This window comes from Pinus tabuliformis, chromosome 3_1 (genome assembly GCF_031772625.1).
Source record: "Pinus tabuliformis cultivar Carrire ecotype Pingquan chromosome 3_1, CPIR1, whole genome shotgun sequence".
In the NCBI taxonomy this organism is placed as follows: domain Eukaryota; kingdom Viridiplantae; phylum Streptophyta; class Pinopsida; order Pinales; family Pinaceae; genus Pinus; species Pinus tabuliformis.
In genome coordinates this window covers 929,852,023-929,869,265 of record NC_142301.1, presented here as the reverse complement: position 1 = coordinate 929,869,265, position 17,243 = coordinate 929,852,023, and the positions used below count along the sequence as shown (strand labels likewise).

Here is a 17,243-nt window from a genome sequence, read left to right as displayed (position 1 = left end):
CTACTGGTGCCAGGGGTAGCTTGGGTAGTTTGTGTCACCTCCTCCACATTAAAGAAATAAACAAAAAAAAAATCAAAAATCGACGAAAAAAAAGTTTGTATTTATCAGGCGATATTATTGTTGGATTTAAAAAACCGCGACTTTATGATAAAATCGCGATTTTATCGCGAGTAATGCAACACTGGTTTGAATACAGTTCATGGTGGAGTCCTAGCAAATGTTCTCTAGTGTTGGGTTGGCTGTCCTGCCTCTTGCCAGTCAACCTCAGGCTGATTACATTTGTGTGAACCTCGTGCCGCCGGTTAGTCCACTGCCCACTTGCTGTCCTTGCAACCTGCAAGTTGGTGGTTAGCCACCCCTTGTCCCTGACACCCTAGCCAGGGGCTTACTGGCACTTGCATTATATGTAGTATGTATTATTTATTTTCTAAGTTAATGGAAAAATTATTTTTCTTGTCCAAAAAGTATCTAATAAATAGCACTTTTTCCTTGCTAAGAAAACTAGCAGAACCCATAACTCAATACACCATACTAGTTTTAAAAAGCCTAACACGATATGAAGCATCTTAAAATCAAAAAACAAAACAAAGATATAAAATGGTTACCATCTGAAGATCACGGCTGCCTGAAGTGCTTTCTACAAGATGGGGACGTGCTCTGACATCATAAATGACAGGTCTATCAAACCAAGGCATCATAAGATGTGTGCCTTCTGGATATACCTGCAAGTTATTACAAACACTTCAGAAATTGCAGAAATAAAAATTTAGAATACCTATGTTTAGTTGAATTGTCCTTCACAAGTGACAATATGCACCCTATGCTGATTAATTACATGTTGATGTCCTGGGTTCTAACATTGCTACAGTTTGACAAGGACAAACAGTTCAGTGCCATAAGTTATGTAAATGCTCAATTAAAATTGCACTCTGGAAGCTTTTTACACAAAAGATACAGGTCACAAAAGATTAATCACTTCAACAGGTTTTGTTCCCTGGAAGTAAGCATAAAGACATTGCTCATATCTGTCACAATTCTTCAAGATACAAAGGAAGTGATGAAAGGCATCCTTATCAGTAACCAGTTTTTAATGGTTGACAGCTCAGTTCACCGAACGCTCACATTCTTCAGACGAATTCACGTGTTTCTTATGGTTAGAGCATAAAGACAGTAGATAGTCACACAAAAATTTCCAAAATTTATTATTAAAACACCAGTCCCCAGAAACCTTAAGTCTCTGGAAGATCCTAGCAATCTACTTGGAACAAGCTGTAAGATTGCCTTTCCTGTGATGTCATAAAGGCAAAGTAAGCCCTGTTACACATCATATTCATTTCAGGGCAACCAACATTTTTACCCATCACGTGGACAGATTGTTTTATCTATTTTATCATGATGAGCCAAAAGTGTGACTATTGTTGTACTAATGTATTGTATTGGGCCATGCTTGGATGACTTATAAAAAAGTGCTTGGCCTAGGTGGTAGTATAAAACATTTTGTGGTCAGTCACAGCACGTCCTTTTAGTCCCCATTTCAAGATATGCATTGCTCTTAAGCTCCAGCTGACTATCCCTTGATGGCAGTAACTCGCCATCAATGGATAGTCGCCATTGATGGCAGACCCCTTTGTAGTCGGTCATTTATGATCTAGGTAGGTATGTGAGCATCTTGGGATAGATCTACTAGAACACATGATCTAGGGGAACCTCTAGTTTCATTCACTTCATTTCTTTGTACGTTGTAAAGGTTAGCATACCTATTTAGACGAACACTTATCTTATGCCTAGCATGGACCCCCCCATCTTATGTAATTGCTATGGACTCTTGAATATGATTCTACAGTGGCTCAGGCATTTCACATTTCTCATGGCAGTCTCACAGATATTGACGCAGTTCACTTATCCCCAAGCACTACTCATCCTCCGAGGCACATTTGGGTTATTTTCACTTGCATGGGTCTTCTCTTGACATACCACATTGAAGCTCATAAAGCACTCTCTGTCATATTTTGAGCCATTTATCACTTGATTTGAAGATCAACCTAAGTCACATGGCACAATGACACGGAGGACACAAAAATAAGTGTTCAACACAAGACACAATGAGCCTAGAAACAGGACACGGACACATTATGTGTGTGTCTATATATAAAACAAATTAGTGAAATATTACACATCCAAAAATAAACTATAGACAAAGATTCAAGTCTCTTTAGAATTTAGAAACTAAAACATTTACAATTTTACATGATGGTGATACAAATTCAATCATACAACTAATATTATATCAATGATGACAAAATGATAAGCACGCGAGAAATTAGAACCATAAACTGCAGCTTTCTCATTAACTCTTTAAAATCAAAATGTATTACATAGATACTGAGTCATTGCTACTATAGATGGAAATGTTGATGGCAAATACAAAATAGCGTAGATACTAGATTCTAGAACCGTGGATGATAGGGTCCATGATCTTAATGGTAAGATCTAGCCTCTCCCACCAACCATCATCTAAAATTGTATCCTTGGCAATTTTTGAAGAAGCTTGATATGTCTTGTGTTGCTCTTGAGGACTTGCAGCCCTTCACAACAGGCTAAACTAAGCCACGTTAGACCTCCTTCAGGGCTCTGCCCTCCCCCCTTATACACAAACAAAAGTAGACTCATACAAAGAAATTCAGCTCCTTATCTTGACAAGGACAAACCTCTTCTAGCCTCTAGGACACAGACTTCACACAAAAACTCAGCCTCCTTTCCTGAGTATACTCTGCCTTCTTCAACATAAGACAAACCATAAGATGCTCTTCTCTCCAAGCTGCGGCTCCTCCTGAGGTATGTGTCTCCTTTTCTAGGGCAGATGTAATCACAAAAAAGAATTGTGTGTTGAAACTTCTCCAAGGTCTCCTTTATTTATACCTCCCCAATAATTGACTTAGGGGCTCTTGACTTCACTCAAGGTGTCATCTTTCAATAATTACAAGAAACAATAATTTCCTTTGGGTCTTTAGCCCACCAACTTGTGTCCAAAGCCAACCACTTGGGTGCATTGCCCACAAAACTTCATTTTTGTGGTTCAACTCCACACAAACCTAGTACCCCAAGGGTAGTGGAAGTACCTCCCAAGCTACACTTTTCAACATTTTCCATGCCTCAACTAATTATTAAGGTTAAGGTTTTGGACCCTCTAGACTCTACTTGAAAGTTGACAAAGTTGACATGTAACTACCTCCACATGGGTAATGAGTGTTGACTTAGAATCCACTAAATATCAAAGTGATCTATAGGATGGATCAGCTTGCAGGAAGCATAATTTCCTCATACAAGCTTTGATTGAGGTGATCTTCATGTCATTGGAAATCTCTCAATGTGTAGAACAACGTCAAGAGGTTGTGAACTTCATTCCTAAGTTGCTTGGTACAGGGGGAAACGAAAACGTGTATTTGAAATGAGAATGCGCTAGAAACATGACCCCCAATAAATTAGGAAACACACACATATATATAGATAGACAGGTAGAGATATATTTTAGAAAAATATATTGAAACTTTGAAAGAAAACATTTAAGTTTTAACATTATAATTTAGAATACAAAAACAAATTCATGAATAAATGAGTAAGTTCCAAGGCCCAAGAAAATCATGTTACAACAAATAACTACATATCTTTGAAATTGTTAACTATATTGGGATCCTCGTCATCAATATCACCCTCTAGGCATTAAAATGAGATAGAAAAAGCTTAACATGTCAAATCCAGCTTTTCTTTAGTGATGGTTAAATTTTTATTAGGGCCATGATAGAGGAGTTCAACAATCAATGCCACTAACATGAAGGTACATAGAGGGTTTGGTGTTCTTGATTAAATGCTAGATCCATACCCTCGTACACGACAAAATCCAATGGAAATGTTGCAATCCCTCCAATCCCAAAATCTGAAAAACTGTTGATTTTGTTGGAATCTAAAATTCTACTTTCTCCATATGAAATCCAATGAGGTGGGTGTTGATTCATGAATGACTCACCCTACAAAAATTGTGCAAGCCATTGTAACTCAACTTTCTTCCAAAAAAATTAATATAATAAAATAAAGAAACTTTTAAGTAGGTGAGGTCCCTACAGGAAATAAAGAGTTGTGGCTCGCGGATTGGTTTGAATGTTCATCACTTTATGACTATTATGGATGTTGACATGTGCTATAATGTCTTGCATTTAAGACAGCCGATTGGCAGAAAACTCAAATCTGATGTGTTGGTTTCATTGATGGCTTCCTGGTTAACCTTACCTGGAAGAATGGCCCTACTAATGAATGTAAAATGATCATCTTGCCTCTTTTGTTCGATTATCAATGCACACAAGTATTGTATTTTGATATCGTTGGAACATGACAAATTTCTTCGTGGCAGGTCTCATTTCTTTAAAAGCAAGTGAAATATGATAAAGGAGTTACCTTTGTATGACGTAGGTGAAGCATTTCTCATTCTATTATGTGTTGGGTTTATATATTGAGGTTGTTAATGAAATTTTTCCCTATCTATTTCAAAGACACGTCACAAAATTATAATAGGAATTGTCAAATATTTGTATTTTGGCATATGGTTTGGGCACTATATGACTTGTGTTGGACATACAGTATAATTTGTGGCATATAGATAAGCTCTGCAAATTTTGAATGTCTCACAAATAGGAAAGGATATACATGGTAAACATGGTAAATATTGTCATAGTGGTGAATGTTGGGTTGATGAGGTACATCCCGAGGCATGCCTCGGGATGTATGCCTCACGAATGCAAGGATGGCAAACCTTGAAGGCAAGTGGCCAACCCACATACTCATTCTTTCTACACATTGAATGATGCTTTGGCCAGCTCAAACCCTAGCATATTGAGGAAAACAGCAAGAAATTACAATTGGTAGATGCATTGTAACAGTCCCGAGGTTATTAGCAAACAGTATAGTAGATAAACAACCCAAGTATGCACAGTTTCAACTTCTTGGAAGAGCACTTTAGCTTAAAAGCTAGCTTATTGACTAGTGTAGTTGTTATGGCTCTGTCCGTGTGACATTTTTTGGGACAATCCCTTCCTTCCTTTCCTCATTTCTACTCCATTTCACCTCCTAGTGTTTTATTTTGATTTTGTTCCATTTATAATTCCCATGCATGCACGATGTTCACAGGTTCTCTGCATGACAACGTTGATGGGTTCTCTGCTTGATAATGCTTATGGGTTCTCTACGTAGTAAATACATTTGAGACATTTTTGGCACGGCTTATGGCATTAGAGCATATACACACCATCATTTTTGTCCATGTTCAATCATTTTGGAAGGAGAAGCTTACCTCCTCAAACCCTGCTGCAAGTTATCAAACAGTATAGTGTCAATTTCTTTTTTTAAAAAGAAAAATAAAAAGGGGCAACCATCCTAGACAAACAGGGTTAGCTGAAGGAGGAAACTCAAGCACCCCATAACCATATGAGAAAGAAGAATTTCTCCTAAATTCTTCCCTTTCGGTGGAACCCTTTCATTGTATGGCCAGGCTGATTATTTTCACTTATTTGGGAGGTAGAGGCTACCCATCTCCTACCAGGTAATTCCCTTTGCTTCAGCTACACTTGAGACCATTTCTAGTTACTTAATTAACCACCCCAACCCTTCATCCCTAGGCATGTACCTATACGCCCTTGAGTGAGCCCATAATTCCACAATGTGAGACATTCTCTTTAGTTTTGACCAGCCACCTCTCTGCCGCATAAAAACCCCAATATAATACCTATCCTCAAAGCAACACATTAATGTCTCTTATTCACTTGGTTTGAGGTTACTGTTGTATATGCAAGCCATAGTTTTTAAATTTTGAAGCAGATGGTATGACAATATGTTTTCTTTGTACCAATACTAATACCACAGTTGGTCTATTACCAAAAATATTTGCAACACCATATACTACACCAATCCATGATAATATTATTATTCTCGCATGCTCTCATTTTGAATGTATTGTGACTAAGCTCTTTCCTGAGACAAGCGCCATATTCCTACTACCAGATTGGATATCATCATTATGGCCCCATGTGGCTAATTAAGGGCTTTTTCCCAAAGTTGTTTGTGAACTATTAAAACACCCCAGCTTCCACAACCATGCATATGATTCCTCTCTCTTTAAGTGCTAATGTTTCTTTCTTGTGCATGTCATATTGCATCTTGAGGATTTTCAAGACTGTCATGAACAAAAGTTTAACTTGTCTAAAACAATAGACTCAGTTTTCCATGGTAACTAGCCTCCAATTTGAAATTTCTACATAAAGGTATTCTACCATATTTGCACTCACCACGTTCCAGGCATCTAAAACTCGTTACTCTCAGTCAATTTTCTCTGCTTCATGTCATCCATGTACCTATTTGTTGGCTTCTAACAATATGTGGGCAATAACATGAAAAAAAGCAAACGTAACCTCACAGTTCAAAACCAAAAGTCGTCTTTAACATGGGTCGCTTTCTGACATGTGCTACTCAGCAAAATGTTAATGTGTATACTAAAGTAATTTTTCTGCTCAGAATCACCGGCTATGCTGAAGAAAACTCCCACGGCTAACTAAAACTCCCCATAACCGAAGGCCCAAGGGAACTCAGTTGTCGAGACACTGAATGTTAAGAAAGCGTTAAAATTTGGTCTTTTTGCCATCTTCTATACATTAGAATTTTCTTTGCTTTTATTTAGATTTTTTTGCTTTTTTAGAAGGTTTTTTGGGCCTCGGTAAAACCCGTTCTGTACAATGTGTATCAAAAAACAGATGTGAAGTAGTGCCGTCCTCAAATCCACTTGGATCTGTTTTAAGAACACGAATCTATACTAGACAGTTGTTAAAATCGCGATATTATCGTTTTTTCGCGATTTTTCAGCAAAAAGATAAAATCACGAGTAGTACTCGGACTTTTTTTTAATACACGATTTTTTCCGTAAAAATCGCAGAGGGTCGGGGCAGCGCGATTTTAAAAGGAAAAAAAACGATTTTTTTTATTTCATTTGGACAGCAGAGCGCACGGAGGGCTGTGGAGACTTGGAGTGTTGGAGAGGCTTGGAGATTTTGCCATTTTAGAGCTAAATCAACTGCGTGGAGGAGAAAATCAAAGAGTGTGCTAAGGAGGAGACCGATTATCTCCATAAAAACGGTATGGGCACCAATTTTTTTTTGTTTTCATTGTTTTGAAACTTTGTTTTTGTTTTTTTCAATGTTTTTGGTTGGGTTTGGAATGGGGTTTTTGACATTTGTCCAATGTAATTTTTTTTAGTTGTTTTGGTTGGGTTTGGAATGGGATTTTTAACATTTGTCCAATGTATTGTTTTTTTAGTTTTTTTGGTTGGATTTGGAATGGGGTTTCTTAAATTGTATGTAATTTTTTTTTAGTTTTTGTACAATGTAAAAATTAAAATACTAAATTGTAAGTTTGTAACTTGTAAATACTAAATTGTAATCCTTATTTTCCCATAGGTTCGCAACTTCACCGAAACACCATTCAAGTTTTCAACTTCAAAGTTTAAAATCAAACATGCCAAGGAAATTGGATCCTTTCTGGGAATATGGTGAACCTAATGCTCTGAATGATAGACTAAACTTGACTTGCAAGTTGTGTGAGCACCATATGTCGAGGGGTGTACAAATTGAAGTATCACCTTGCAAAAATACCTCGATTTGATGTAGGGCCTTGCAAAAATACAAATCCTGAACTCATCCAAAGAGCCATGAAAGCATTGGAAACTTTAGACCAGAATAGAGAGGCCAAAGAAGAAGTGAAGAGGCAACTAAAAAAGTCATCTGAACAAGCAAGTGGCACTGGTTCTACTGCAGCATCAACCAATCCGGTAGTTGCCACATCATTTTTTGTTCCTCGACTCGAACCACACCTAGTTCACAGCCATCTATCAGTTCAATGCTAAAAAGAACTGAGAAAGAACAAGCTGACATTGGACAAGTAGCTGGCAAAATTTCTCTTTTGGAGTGATATTCCTTTCAGCATTGTAAGGAATAATCCATTTTTCCAACCTGCTATTGATGCTATTGCAACTGTTGGCCCAGGGTACAAAATCCCTTCTTATCATGATTTCAGAGGCCGGATTCTTCAAAATGAAAAGCTTGATTGCACCCAAAAATCGTAGGATTTAAGGGCATCATGGGCACAAACAGGATGCACTGTTATGTCAGATGGTTGGACTGACCAAAAGGGGAGAACCCTTATAAACTTCTTGGTTAGTTGTCCCAAGGGGACTATGTTTATCAAATCTGTTGATGCATCTGCACAAATCAAAGATGCAGAACTTTATGTGATTTGCTAGATGTGTTTATTTTGGAGGTAGGTGCAGAAAATGTTGTCCAAGTCATAACGGACAATGCTGCAAATTATGTTGTTGCTGGCAAGATGCTTATGGACAGGCATCCTACTTTATTTTGGACACCTTGTGCTGCACACTGTATTGATTTGATGTTGGAGGACATAGGGAAAATTCCCTTTGTCAAAGATATTGTTGAGTCATCCAAAAGGATTACAAAATTTATATCTAACCATACATCTGTGCTTAGCTTGATGAGAAGATTCACCAACAACAAAGAGTTAGTGCGCCCCGCCATTACATGGTTTGCCACCAGTTTCATATCTCTTCAATCCCTCTTGAATTCTATGTGGGATGTGAAGAGAATGTTTCTTTCAGAGGAGTGGCGTGCTTTGCCAATGAGCCGCAAACCAGAGGGAGAGGCCGTATGCAGACTCGTTTCATACCAGGAAGACTTTTGGGCGGGAGTGCAGGAGGTGTGCACCGTTACTGAACCTTTGGTAAAGGTTCTTCGGTTAGTTGATGGTGAGAAGCCCGCAATGGGCTATTTGTATGAGGCCATGGACAGGGCCAAAGAAGCCATTCGGGCCTACTATGATGATAAGGGAGATGAGGGGTTTCAGAGACAACTCCTCCTATGGGAAGTGATTGATGAGCGATGGAACAACACACTCCATCGTCCCATTCATACTATTGGGCTTTTCCTGAACCCCACATTTTCTTACGCATGTGGGTTTGTATTTGATGCTGAGATCATGGATGGATTCTTATCCTGTATCCAGAAGATGGTGCGATCTCCAGCAGAACGTATAAAGATCTCTAAAGAAATTGAGACATATAGGATGGCAGGTGGCACATTTGGCTTTGACATGGCTGTCACTGATAGAACGATTAAAATGCCAGGTATTTTTTAGTTTGTAACTTTGTTTCAAATTTCATTCTCTTCAAATTCCATTTTTTTCTTATGTTTATTTAAAATTTTATTTGTAATTTTGTTGTAGATGCATGGTGGAGAATGTATGGTACTAGGGTACCCCTTCTGCAAAAGCTTACCATTCAAATCCTCAACCAAACATGTAGTTCCTCAGAATGTGAGCGCAACTGGAGTGTATTTGAAAAAATTCACAACAAGAAGCGCAACAGGTTAACACTTAAACATTTAAAATATTGCAAATTTCCAAATAAATTTTTGAATTCATTAAACAATAATTTTTTTATAATTATTAATTATTATTTCATGATCTTTGTACAGGTTGGAGTCCCAGCGACTTAATGACATGGTCTACGTCTACTACAATCTTCGATTGTGGGTGAGGCAACTTGAGAGGACACCTGATATGGAGGCCATCTCATTGGATGGGATTGACACCACTGCTGCATGGAGAGTTGAGGCCGAGAGACCTCTCATGGAGTCTACTGATGATTGGTTAGTGCAGGATGTAGTGGAGGGGGAGGAGGAGGAGGAGAAGGAACAGGAGGAGGAGGTGACACCACCTGCCCGAGCTACCCCTACCACTAGTAGAGGACATGGTCTACCTCCTATAGACCCTATTTCTAGTTCTTCAGCTTCTAGAGCACAGCTGACTCCACTGCCAACTCCATCAGCACCAGCATCTACATCTAGAGGGAAAGGGAAAGCTGTGGCATTTTCTCGCAAGAGGGGCAAAGGAAATCAATAGTATTAGACTTTAGTTATTTTGTTCATTTTATTGTATATGACATTATGACTCATGAGATACATTATTATATTTTTTGTTGATATTTTGAGGCTGAGTTGGGACTCAAGAGTCAAGACTTACTATTCAGGACATGATTCATTGTTATGTGTGATTTTAGCACTAGAAATGATATTAAATATCTTATATATTAATTCTTTTACCATATTTATGTGTCAGTGTATTTATTTTATGTTGTAGATGGTTTAGATATTAAAAAAAATGAAAAAAAATGAATATTTTTGTACCAAACGATTTTTTCCAGATTTTTTCCTGATTTTTTCCGATTTTTTCCTCGTGCCAATATTATCCCGATAATGATTAATGCAATATTGATACTAGATACAGATCCAAGGCGGACCTAGTACTGGTTCTGTAGGGATGGAAGCGGATCAGTTGCGGATGCACTGGCGTAGAGCTCCAGAGATTAACTTGCTATGCTTGCTCGCCCTATCTTAGGTTGAAAATTCCTCAGCTTTCTGAAATTAATTGGTCCACTTGCAGTGATAGACTTGATGTATTAATACTTGTGTAGATTGAAAGGTTTAATCCTTTCTTCCATACATGCTCACGTTTTTCCCTGTTGCATAAGTTGAACTTTTTATAATGTTCGCAAACATAGTTTATCAACTCCTCCATCCAAAGCTTCTTACATATTAACTATAAGCCAGGCTATTTTCATAGTGTGTCAGTATCAGGCTTACTAAAGAGTCAGTTTTAAACATTAAGTCAAATTAGGTTATGTTGTGCTGTTTTTGTAGAGAAATAATCCAAGAATGAAACTCTACAAGAAGCTACCCAATATTTCTGCCAAATTTCTTGATCGTTTCTTGCAGACCAATAATGGCTTCAGTTGTTTCTGAGTAATGCCCCAAGCGAGGTTCCTGGCTAGGCGGTTTTTATTACAGCGAAACCATTCTTCGGCAATTGCAGAAAGCTGATTCCAACTACATAGTTTAACAATAATAATTGCTACTAAAATGTCAATTTTGTGGAATAAGATAATGTGTCATAGACCGAGCAGGAAATTGAGTTTGTGAACAAAAAGAGCAAAATCTGTTCCATGCAAACATCTACATCAATGGGATGAAGGCATCCATGAAGGCCTGTAAATAAGTCAAACTTCAAAAAAATAGGAACAACCGATAGAATTCTACTAGGCGTAAGTCATGGTACAAGTCCTCCTTTCTATGACTTTGTCTCTCCAATTGCCGCCTCTTCCTCCTGATATTCTGCATTAAGATTTTTACTTATCTGAGGAACCAATCCATGGGAAGACAAAAAAAACAAGGGGAATGGCATGCTTAACCCTTCTGCACATCACTCTAACAATCTAACTCCATGCATACCAAGACTGATAAGCATTCCACAAGAGACCCTGCTCCTCTATTTTCATTGCAAAAATCTGTACTCCCAGCACTAAAGTCTAAATTCATACTCCAAAATAGTTGGGTTGGAAATTTTTCCTTTTTCATAATATGGAAGGAAGTCTTGTACACTTCTGTTTGGCCGTATAGATCTATGGCAAATTTATTAGAACCTAGGACCTCCTGAGTCATGGTGAGAACATGGATGCTTAATAAGCATAAACTTAGTTTTCAGGTTTGAGGCCGAGCTCCAGTCCTACATCTTCAGACAGAATGAACTTAGGTTTTAGGTTTGGAGACAAATTGACCCTGCATCTTCAAAAGAAAAGAAAAATAGAAAGAGAAGTGAAATCACGTATAGTGCGCACCTTATCCTTGACACCGACAATCCTATTGAAGACAATAGCCCTGTGACCGCCCTCAACATTGTACAGAGTGTTTAGAGCTCCGTAAAGGCCGAGCCCACCCAGCACTACGGCTTTAGTTAGCGCCCATGCAGCTCCTCCCCCTCCAGGCACATTCGGCACCCTTACATTGTTAAAGTTCATCCTCCTCCTCCTCTTCCTGTTGATATAAACAGGCCTGCCTTAGCATAACATACACTCTCCCAAAAATTATAAATAATAGTGATGAGTGGGCGTTATATAATACTCCATTACCTGACCTACTCGAACAGCTTATGCTCACTTGCTTTCTTATGTAAGAGTCGACCTCTGCTTGCTTGATCCGACTGCCGACTGCTAGTCCTGCCCAAAAGCTGCTTTGTTATGGAAGATGGACCATGTACTTCATCAAATTGTTGGCGGCCGCTATGCTTTTGCCAACAAAATCCTTGCAAAACCCTTCTAAGCATCAATTTTCAGACACGACACTTTGGGGCAATAAGATATTGTTAATCGGATGTTGAATCGGTCAATGGGGTCATGCTGTCCATTTGAGAGGACCATCTGAATTCCTAATTAAAAGGTTGAGTTCCACCATGAACTTTTAACAATTTGTGAAAATTTAAAAGTTCCTTTTATTGTATTTAGAGTTCGGTTATAGAATATAACAATAGCAATTTTTAGAGAGTTGATAAATATTTATAGGTATCCAAATAATATATTTTATATTGAATGCTTTTTTCCTTCGGTAAAAATTAAATAAGGAAATTTTTTGTCCACGCATTTTGAATTATTTAGTGTGGAAGATAGAGAGTGGTTTATGAGATCATGGTACTAAATTAAATAGAGAGATCAATGTACTTTTAATATTTTTAACCATTAGAATAAAACAATGTAGAGACTTTTAATATTTTTAACAATTAGAATAAAACCATTAGTTTTGAAAAAGAATTTCTAAACTGTTAAAAATGGACTTAAGTCAAATATTTATATTGTTAAAAATATATATGAAAAATAATTAAATGATAGTTTTATTTTAAATTTTTATTAATTATAAAATAAATTATTATATAAGTTAAACATGTATATATTCAAAATAATATGTAACAAAAAAATCTAGTAAAGCAATGAGAGTTTAATGTTTTTCCAAAGAATCTTTTTAGATATATGCAACAACGTGAAAACCACATATATCAAAAACTCATAGTTTAGCCTAGGACCGAGACGTCCAAAGACCACCGAAAATTGGAGTCGGGATCCCAAACTCCAACGGGATGCCTATTCTTCCAGCGTTACTATGACGGGTCATGGTGTCCCCCCATGGGATTTAAAACTAAGTGGAGGGGATAACATCCTAGTGAGGCAATCACCCCATCATCCCATAAGGAGACAAAGCAATAAGAGTTCAATGTTAATAACAAGGTGATTTTTTCATTTAGGGCTCTTTCGTAAGGTTTTTTATGCCTAGTCATTCATGGCTAGTTCTGCGAGAGGGGGTTTGACCCCCTCTTGTAGTCAAATTGTCTCGAGAGTTCGTAGGAACATTGGATCAACTAACAATCTCTCCCAAACTCCTCATCATTTGTGTCATTTTCAAAGCTTCAACGAAGGAAATGGAGATTCTAATCACTCAAAGAAAGCATTGCTTTAAGCATTTTCGCAAAATAAAATTCAAGGGTATTGCCTGCCCAAAGCAGTGTAAGATCCAAAATATGAGGTCATATCCAATAAGATAGCAGAATATGTAAAATATAGGCGGGATCATGCTTTGATATGCAAGTTCATTGGGTTATGTCCCTATAAAAAGTCCTTGATTAATTGGATCCAAAATAAATGGAACCTCAACGAACAAACAAATTTGGAGCTAGGAGCAATAGTGTTCTTCATAGTAATTTTTTCCATCTTGAAGGATAAAATGAGAGTTTTTAAAGGAGGCTCTTACTTTTTTAATTATGTTGGGCTCTTCATGTGATTTTGGAAAGAGTGATACAATCCTAATAATGAACACTTCCTTGTTGCCCCAATATGGGTTCCGCTCTTTTTTATTCCAAAGGGATATTGGAAGGAAGAAATCCTTGAAGACATTGACTGTAAGAACCCGAATCCTATTATTAGAGCCTTTATTTCGTTATGCACTAACATATCTATTTTTTTTTTTTTTATAAATAACAAAGGAGCTTGCTCACCTTTTCACATAGCTTTAAACATTTAACATTTTATCATTTTATCATAAGCAACATAAATTAAGGTGAGCATTCCATTGATATCAACTTAACAAGAGTAGTCCATGGAAAAATACCTGTTCCGGCGGTTGATGACGATACCTTTGTCTGATAGCTCCTTCTGGACGACCCAACCGGATTTACCTCCCAGCCAACTAGGAAATAAATTCCTAGCCCAGGAAACCTCCACAGGTTCCCTAGCCCTCCGTGCCCAAGTCCAACCAGATATAGTGTGTCCTCAAAAGAATGTGCAAAACTAGGTAATGATACTTTTCTCCTCTCAAACCCAAGAAACCTCCAAAGGTTTCCAAGGTCTCCCAAAATCACAACAAGGCCAAACAATCACAACCAACCCCCACAATCCTAAGCAAAACTCCAACCCCCCCTCTTCTTCCTTCCCCCTTCCCTTTTATACCCTCTTTCCTCAACCACCTCTCATTAAATGTCATTAACTCTCACCCATCCTTGGTTGACTTCTCTTCCAAGCTAGAGTACATTTGGAATTGTGATATGAATTTAAAATTGAGAATTTAATGGGGAAGTACATTTGGGAATGTGAAGTGGTTGACTTCTCTTCCAAGCTAGAGTACATTTGGAATTGTGATATGAATTTAAAATTGAGAATTTAATGGGGAAGTACATTTGGGAATGTGAAGTGTAATTACATGGGGAGGACCATGTCTCCTCCTTAGTAAATGTGAGGGTACATTGGGGAATGTGAAATGAATAAATATATATTGATGATAAGATGGAGAGGACTTTGTCTTCTCCTTATTAAATGTGAGGGTACATTGGGGTGTGTGAATGAATAAATATATTTTGAATTAATGGAAGGAGACCATATCCTACACAATATTCAAATTGAGAAGGTAAGTGGGGAATTTGAATAATGGAAATCATAAATTTATTTTAGACCAATATTCCTCAATATTTTCAGATAATGTAAATATTAACACAATTTGTAGGATAAGATTTAAGTGGGGCATTACATTGACAATGTCATTGGTAGCTTTGTTAAGGTTTACAAGTTAACTAAGAGAGGGATATACACATCCTATGCAAGGATCTATATCCATATGAATATTGTGTAGCCTCTTCTAGCTTTAGTAGACATTTAGTATCAAGATAAAATTTGGAAACATACACTAGATTATGAAAATGTCTCATTTAGATGCAAATGTTGTCATGAATATGTACATCTTTTAGATATTATCCTTTAATTGTAAAGGATTTACCCGCAAATCAATCGAGTCATAAAGAGCAAGATGGTTTTGAAAAATTGCCGAAGGGAAAAGGAATTTGAGACCTTTGGGAGCCACAAATTCTAGTTAGAACCCCGGATCTAGAAACAAATTCACGTCTCTCTCTTATTTGGACAAGATCCTAATGCAAGAAAATAATCAATCAATCCCCCAACCAATTGCTGGAAGTATTCCCAAATTTTTGCAACCCCCAACAGAGCCCAAGAAAAATAATCCAGAAAGTAATAAGCAAAATTCTTTGCCAAAGGAGCTAACTAGTTCAGTAATGGAAGAGGATGAGAGTCGAGACCTCCTAGAAGACATGGATTTGGATGATCCACACTTGTTGATTGCCCTGGCAAAGACCTACCTCAATAAAGATGCGTAGTCCATGTCAGACCACCATATCAAGACTCTTTACAAGGAATATCTCAAATCCAATAGTCAAACAAATAATGTTCAATCTTGTTCAAGTTATTTAAATCATCATTTAAGAGTTGATACACAATCTTTCAAAGATCCCCCGAGATGGTCAAGGAGGACAATAAAAGAGATACAAGAGAATTAAGGTCATGATTTAAGAAGATGGAAAAAAGTTAGTCGACTTCAAGAAAGTCATGCCAATGTTGGAAGCATTTCCTCCTTCTCAACCCAAAAAAACCTTGAAGTTTTCATCCTAAATCTTTAGAGATTAAGTATGTTCTTGTTGAAATTATTGTCATTGTCAGTGTCTAATAGTTTGACGTTTATTAGTAAATTTTCAAGGAATTTTTTGCTAATAGGCCAAGATTTGTAGTCCTATAATAATAAACGATAGTTTTTGGACTTTGAAAAGTCAATCTACTTGTAATTAATTGTTTCTTTGATGATCCTCAAAATGCTCAAAGTTCAAAGGTCTCAGATGTTCCCGGAAATAGCGCCAAGATGAAGAGCTCGTCGCACTAAATTCGATAGTATCTTCAGTTTCGCAATTGGCCTCCGGATGAATGAGAAACTGCCCGTTGAAGTTTATGGCGAACAGGTGAAAATGGGGCCTTGCTGGCCGGGGGGCATTCACACAGTTGACACATGGCAATGATTAAGTCAAAACAGGTCAAATTTCAGCTTGGGTTCAGTATTTTAAAAGGTTTACCATGTTCTACAAACCATATATTACAAGGTGGGCGCAAAAGATATATACTATGGTGTCAAGTCAAATGGCGGAGGTTTGCAATGTTTAAACCTATGTTACAAACCATATCATATAACAAACATATATTAAAAAGTTCAATGGTGGAGCGGAGATCTAACTATGTGGCAATATAATATTAAACCAAAGTCTGTGGGTGGATTATATTACATGGCGGAGTATATTATGTGTGTTGCAACTAAGTCCGATGGCGCACAAGTGGCAATCCAGCAATGCGGTTTTGCCACAGATCAGGATTGTTGTCGTGACCGCCAGGGAGTAGGTGGTCTCATGTCACAGATGTCCACAACAAATTGGCCACGAGGTTGCACAGTTGTCTCATCATTGGGGAGTAGGTAAGGAGTAGGTACAACGGACTTGTCACATGCGGCAACGGAGGTGGCAGTCCAACCGTGCGGAAATAGAGGTGGCAACGGTGGTATAGTTCATTGCCATGGGTTTGTGGTTCTTTAAACTACCGGATATGTATGTCATCACCGTTGGAGTTTTGGTAAACGGTTACTTTCGTTGGTCCAATCTACATGCACGATGTATAAACTTTGGTCAAGCCATATTAAAACAAAAAAATTGTGCCAATACCTCATGCGCTATGTATAGTAAAACATATGTGCTATGTATTAATTTGTTATATGGTTATACCTAATGCGCTTGGTGTATGATTTTAATTGTACCATGTAATATGTTAAGTTCACCTAAACAAAACCATATGCCATGTATAGCCCGGGAGGTCCGAGGGTTTGACTCTGGAACCTGCCCGATGCTTTATAAAAATAATGCTTGCACCAGTGCATTAAGGA

At 37.6% G+C, this 17,243-nt stretch overlaps 1 protein-coding gene across 1 annotated transcript in view; it reads right to left on the bottom strand.

The window, feature by feature from the left end:
* The window catches only part of LOC149190802 (prohibitin-1, mitochondrial-like), a 65,823-nt gene extending 53,486 nt beyond the window's left edge, over positions 1-12,337 (bottom strand). The window contains exons 1-3 of the mRNA XM_089412267.1: positions 12,071-12,337; positions 11,780-11,975; positions 606-722 (exon numbers count right to left, since the gene is read on the bottom strand). Of these exons, the coding sequence (XP_089268393.1) occupies positions 606-722; positions 11,780-11,959 (297 nt within the window). The 5' untranslated portion in view covers positions 11,960-11,975; positions 12,071-12,337. The remainder of the gene's footprint in view (positions 1-605; positions 723-11,779; positions 11,976-12,070) is intronic.
* Between the last annotated feature and the right edge of the window lie 4,906 nt (positions 12,338-17,243).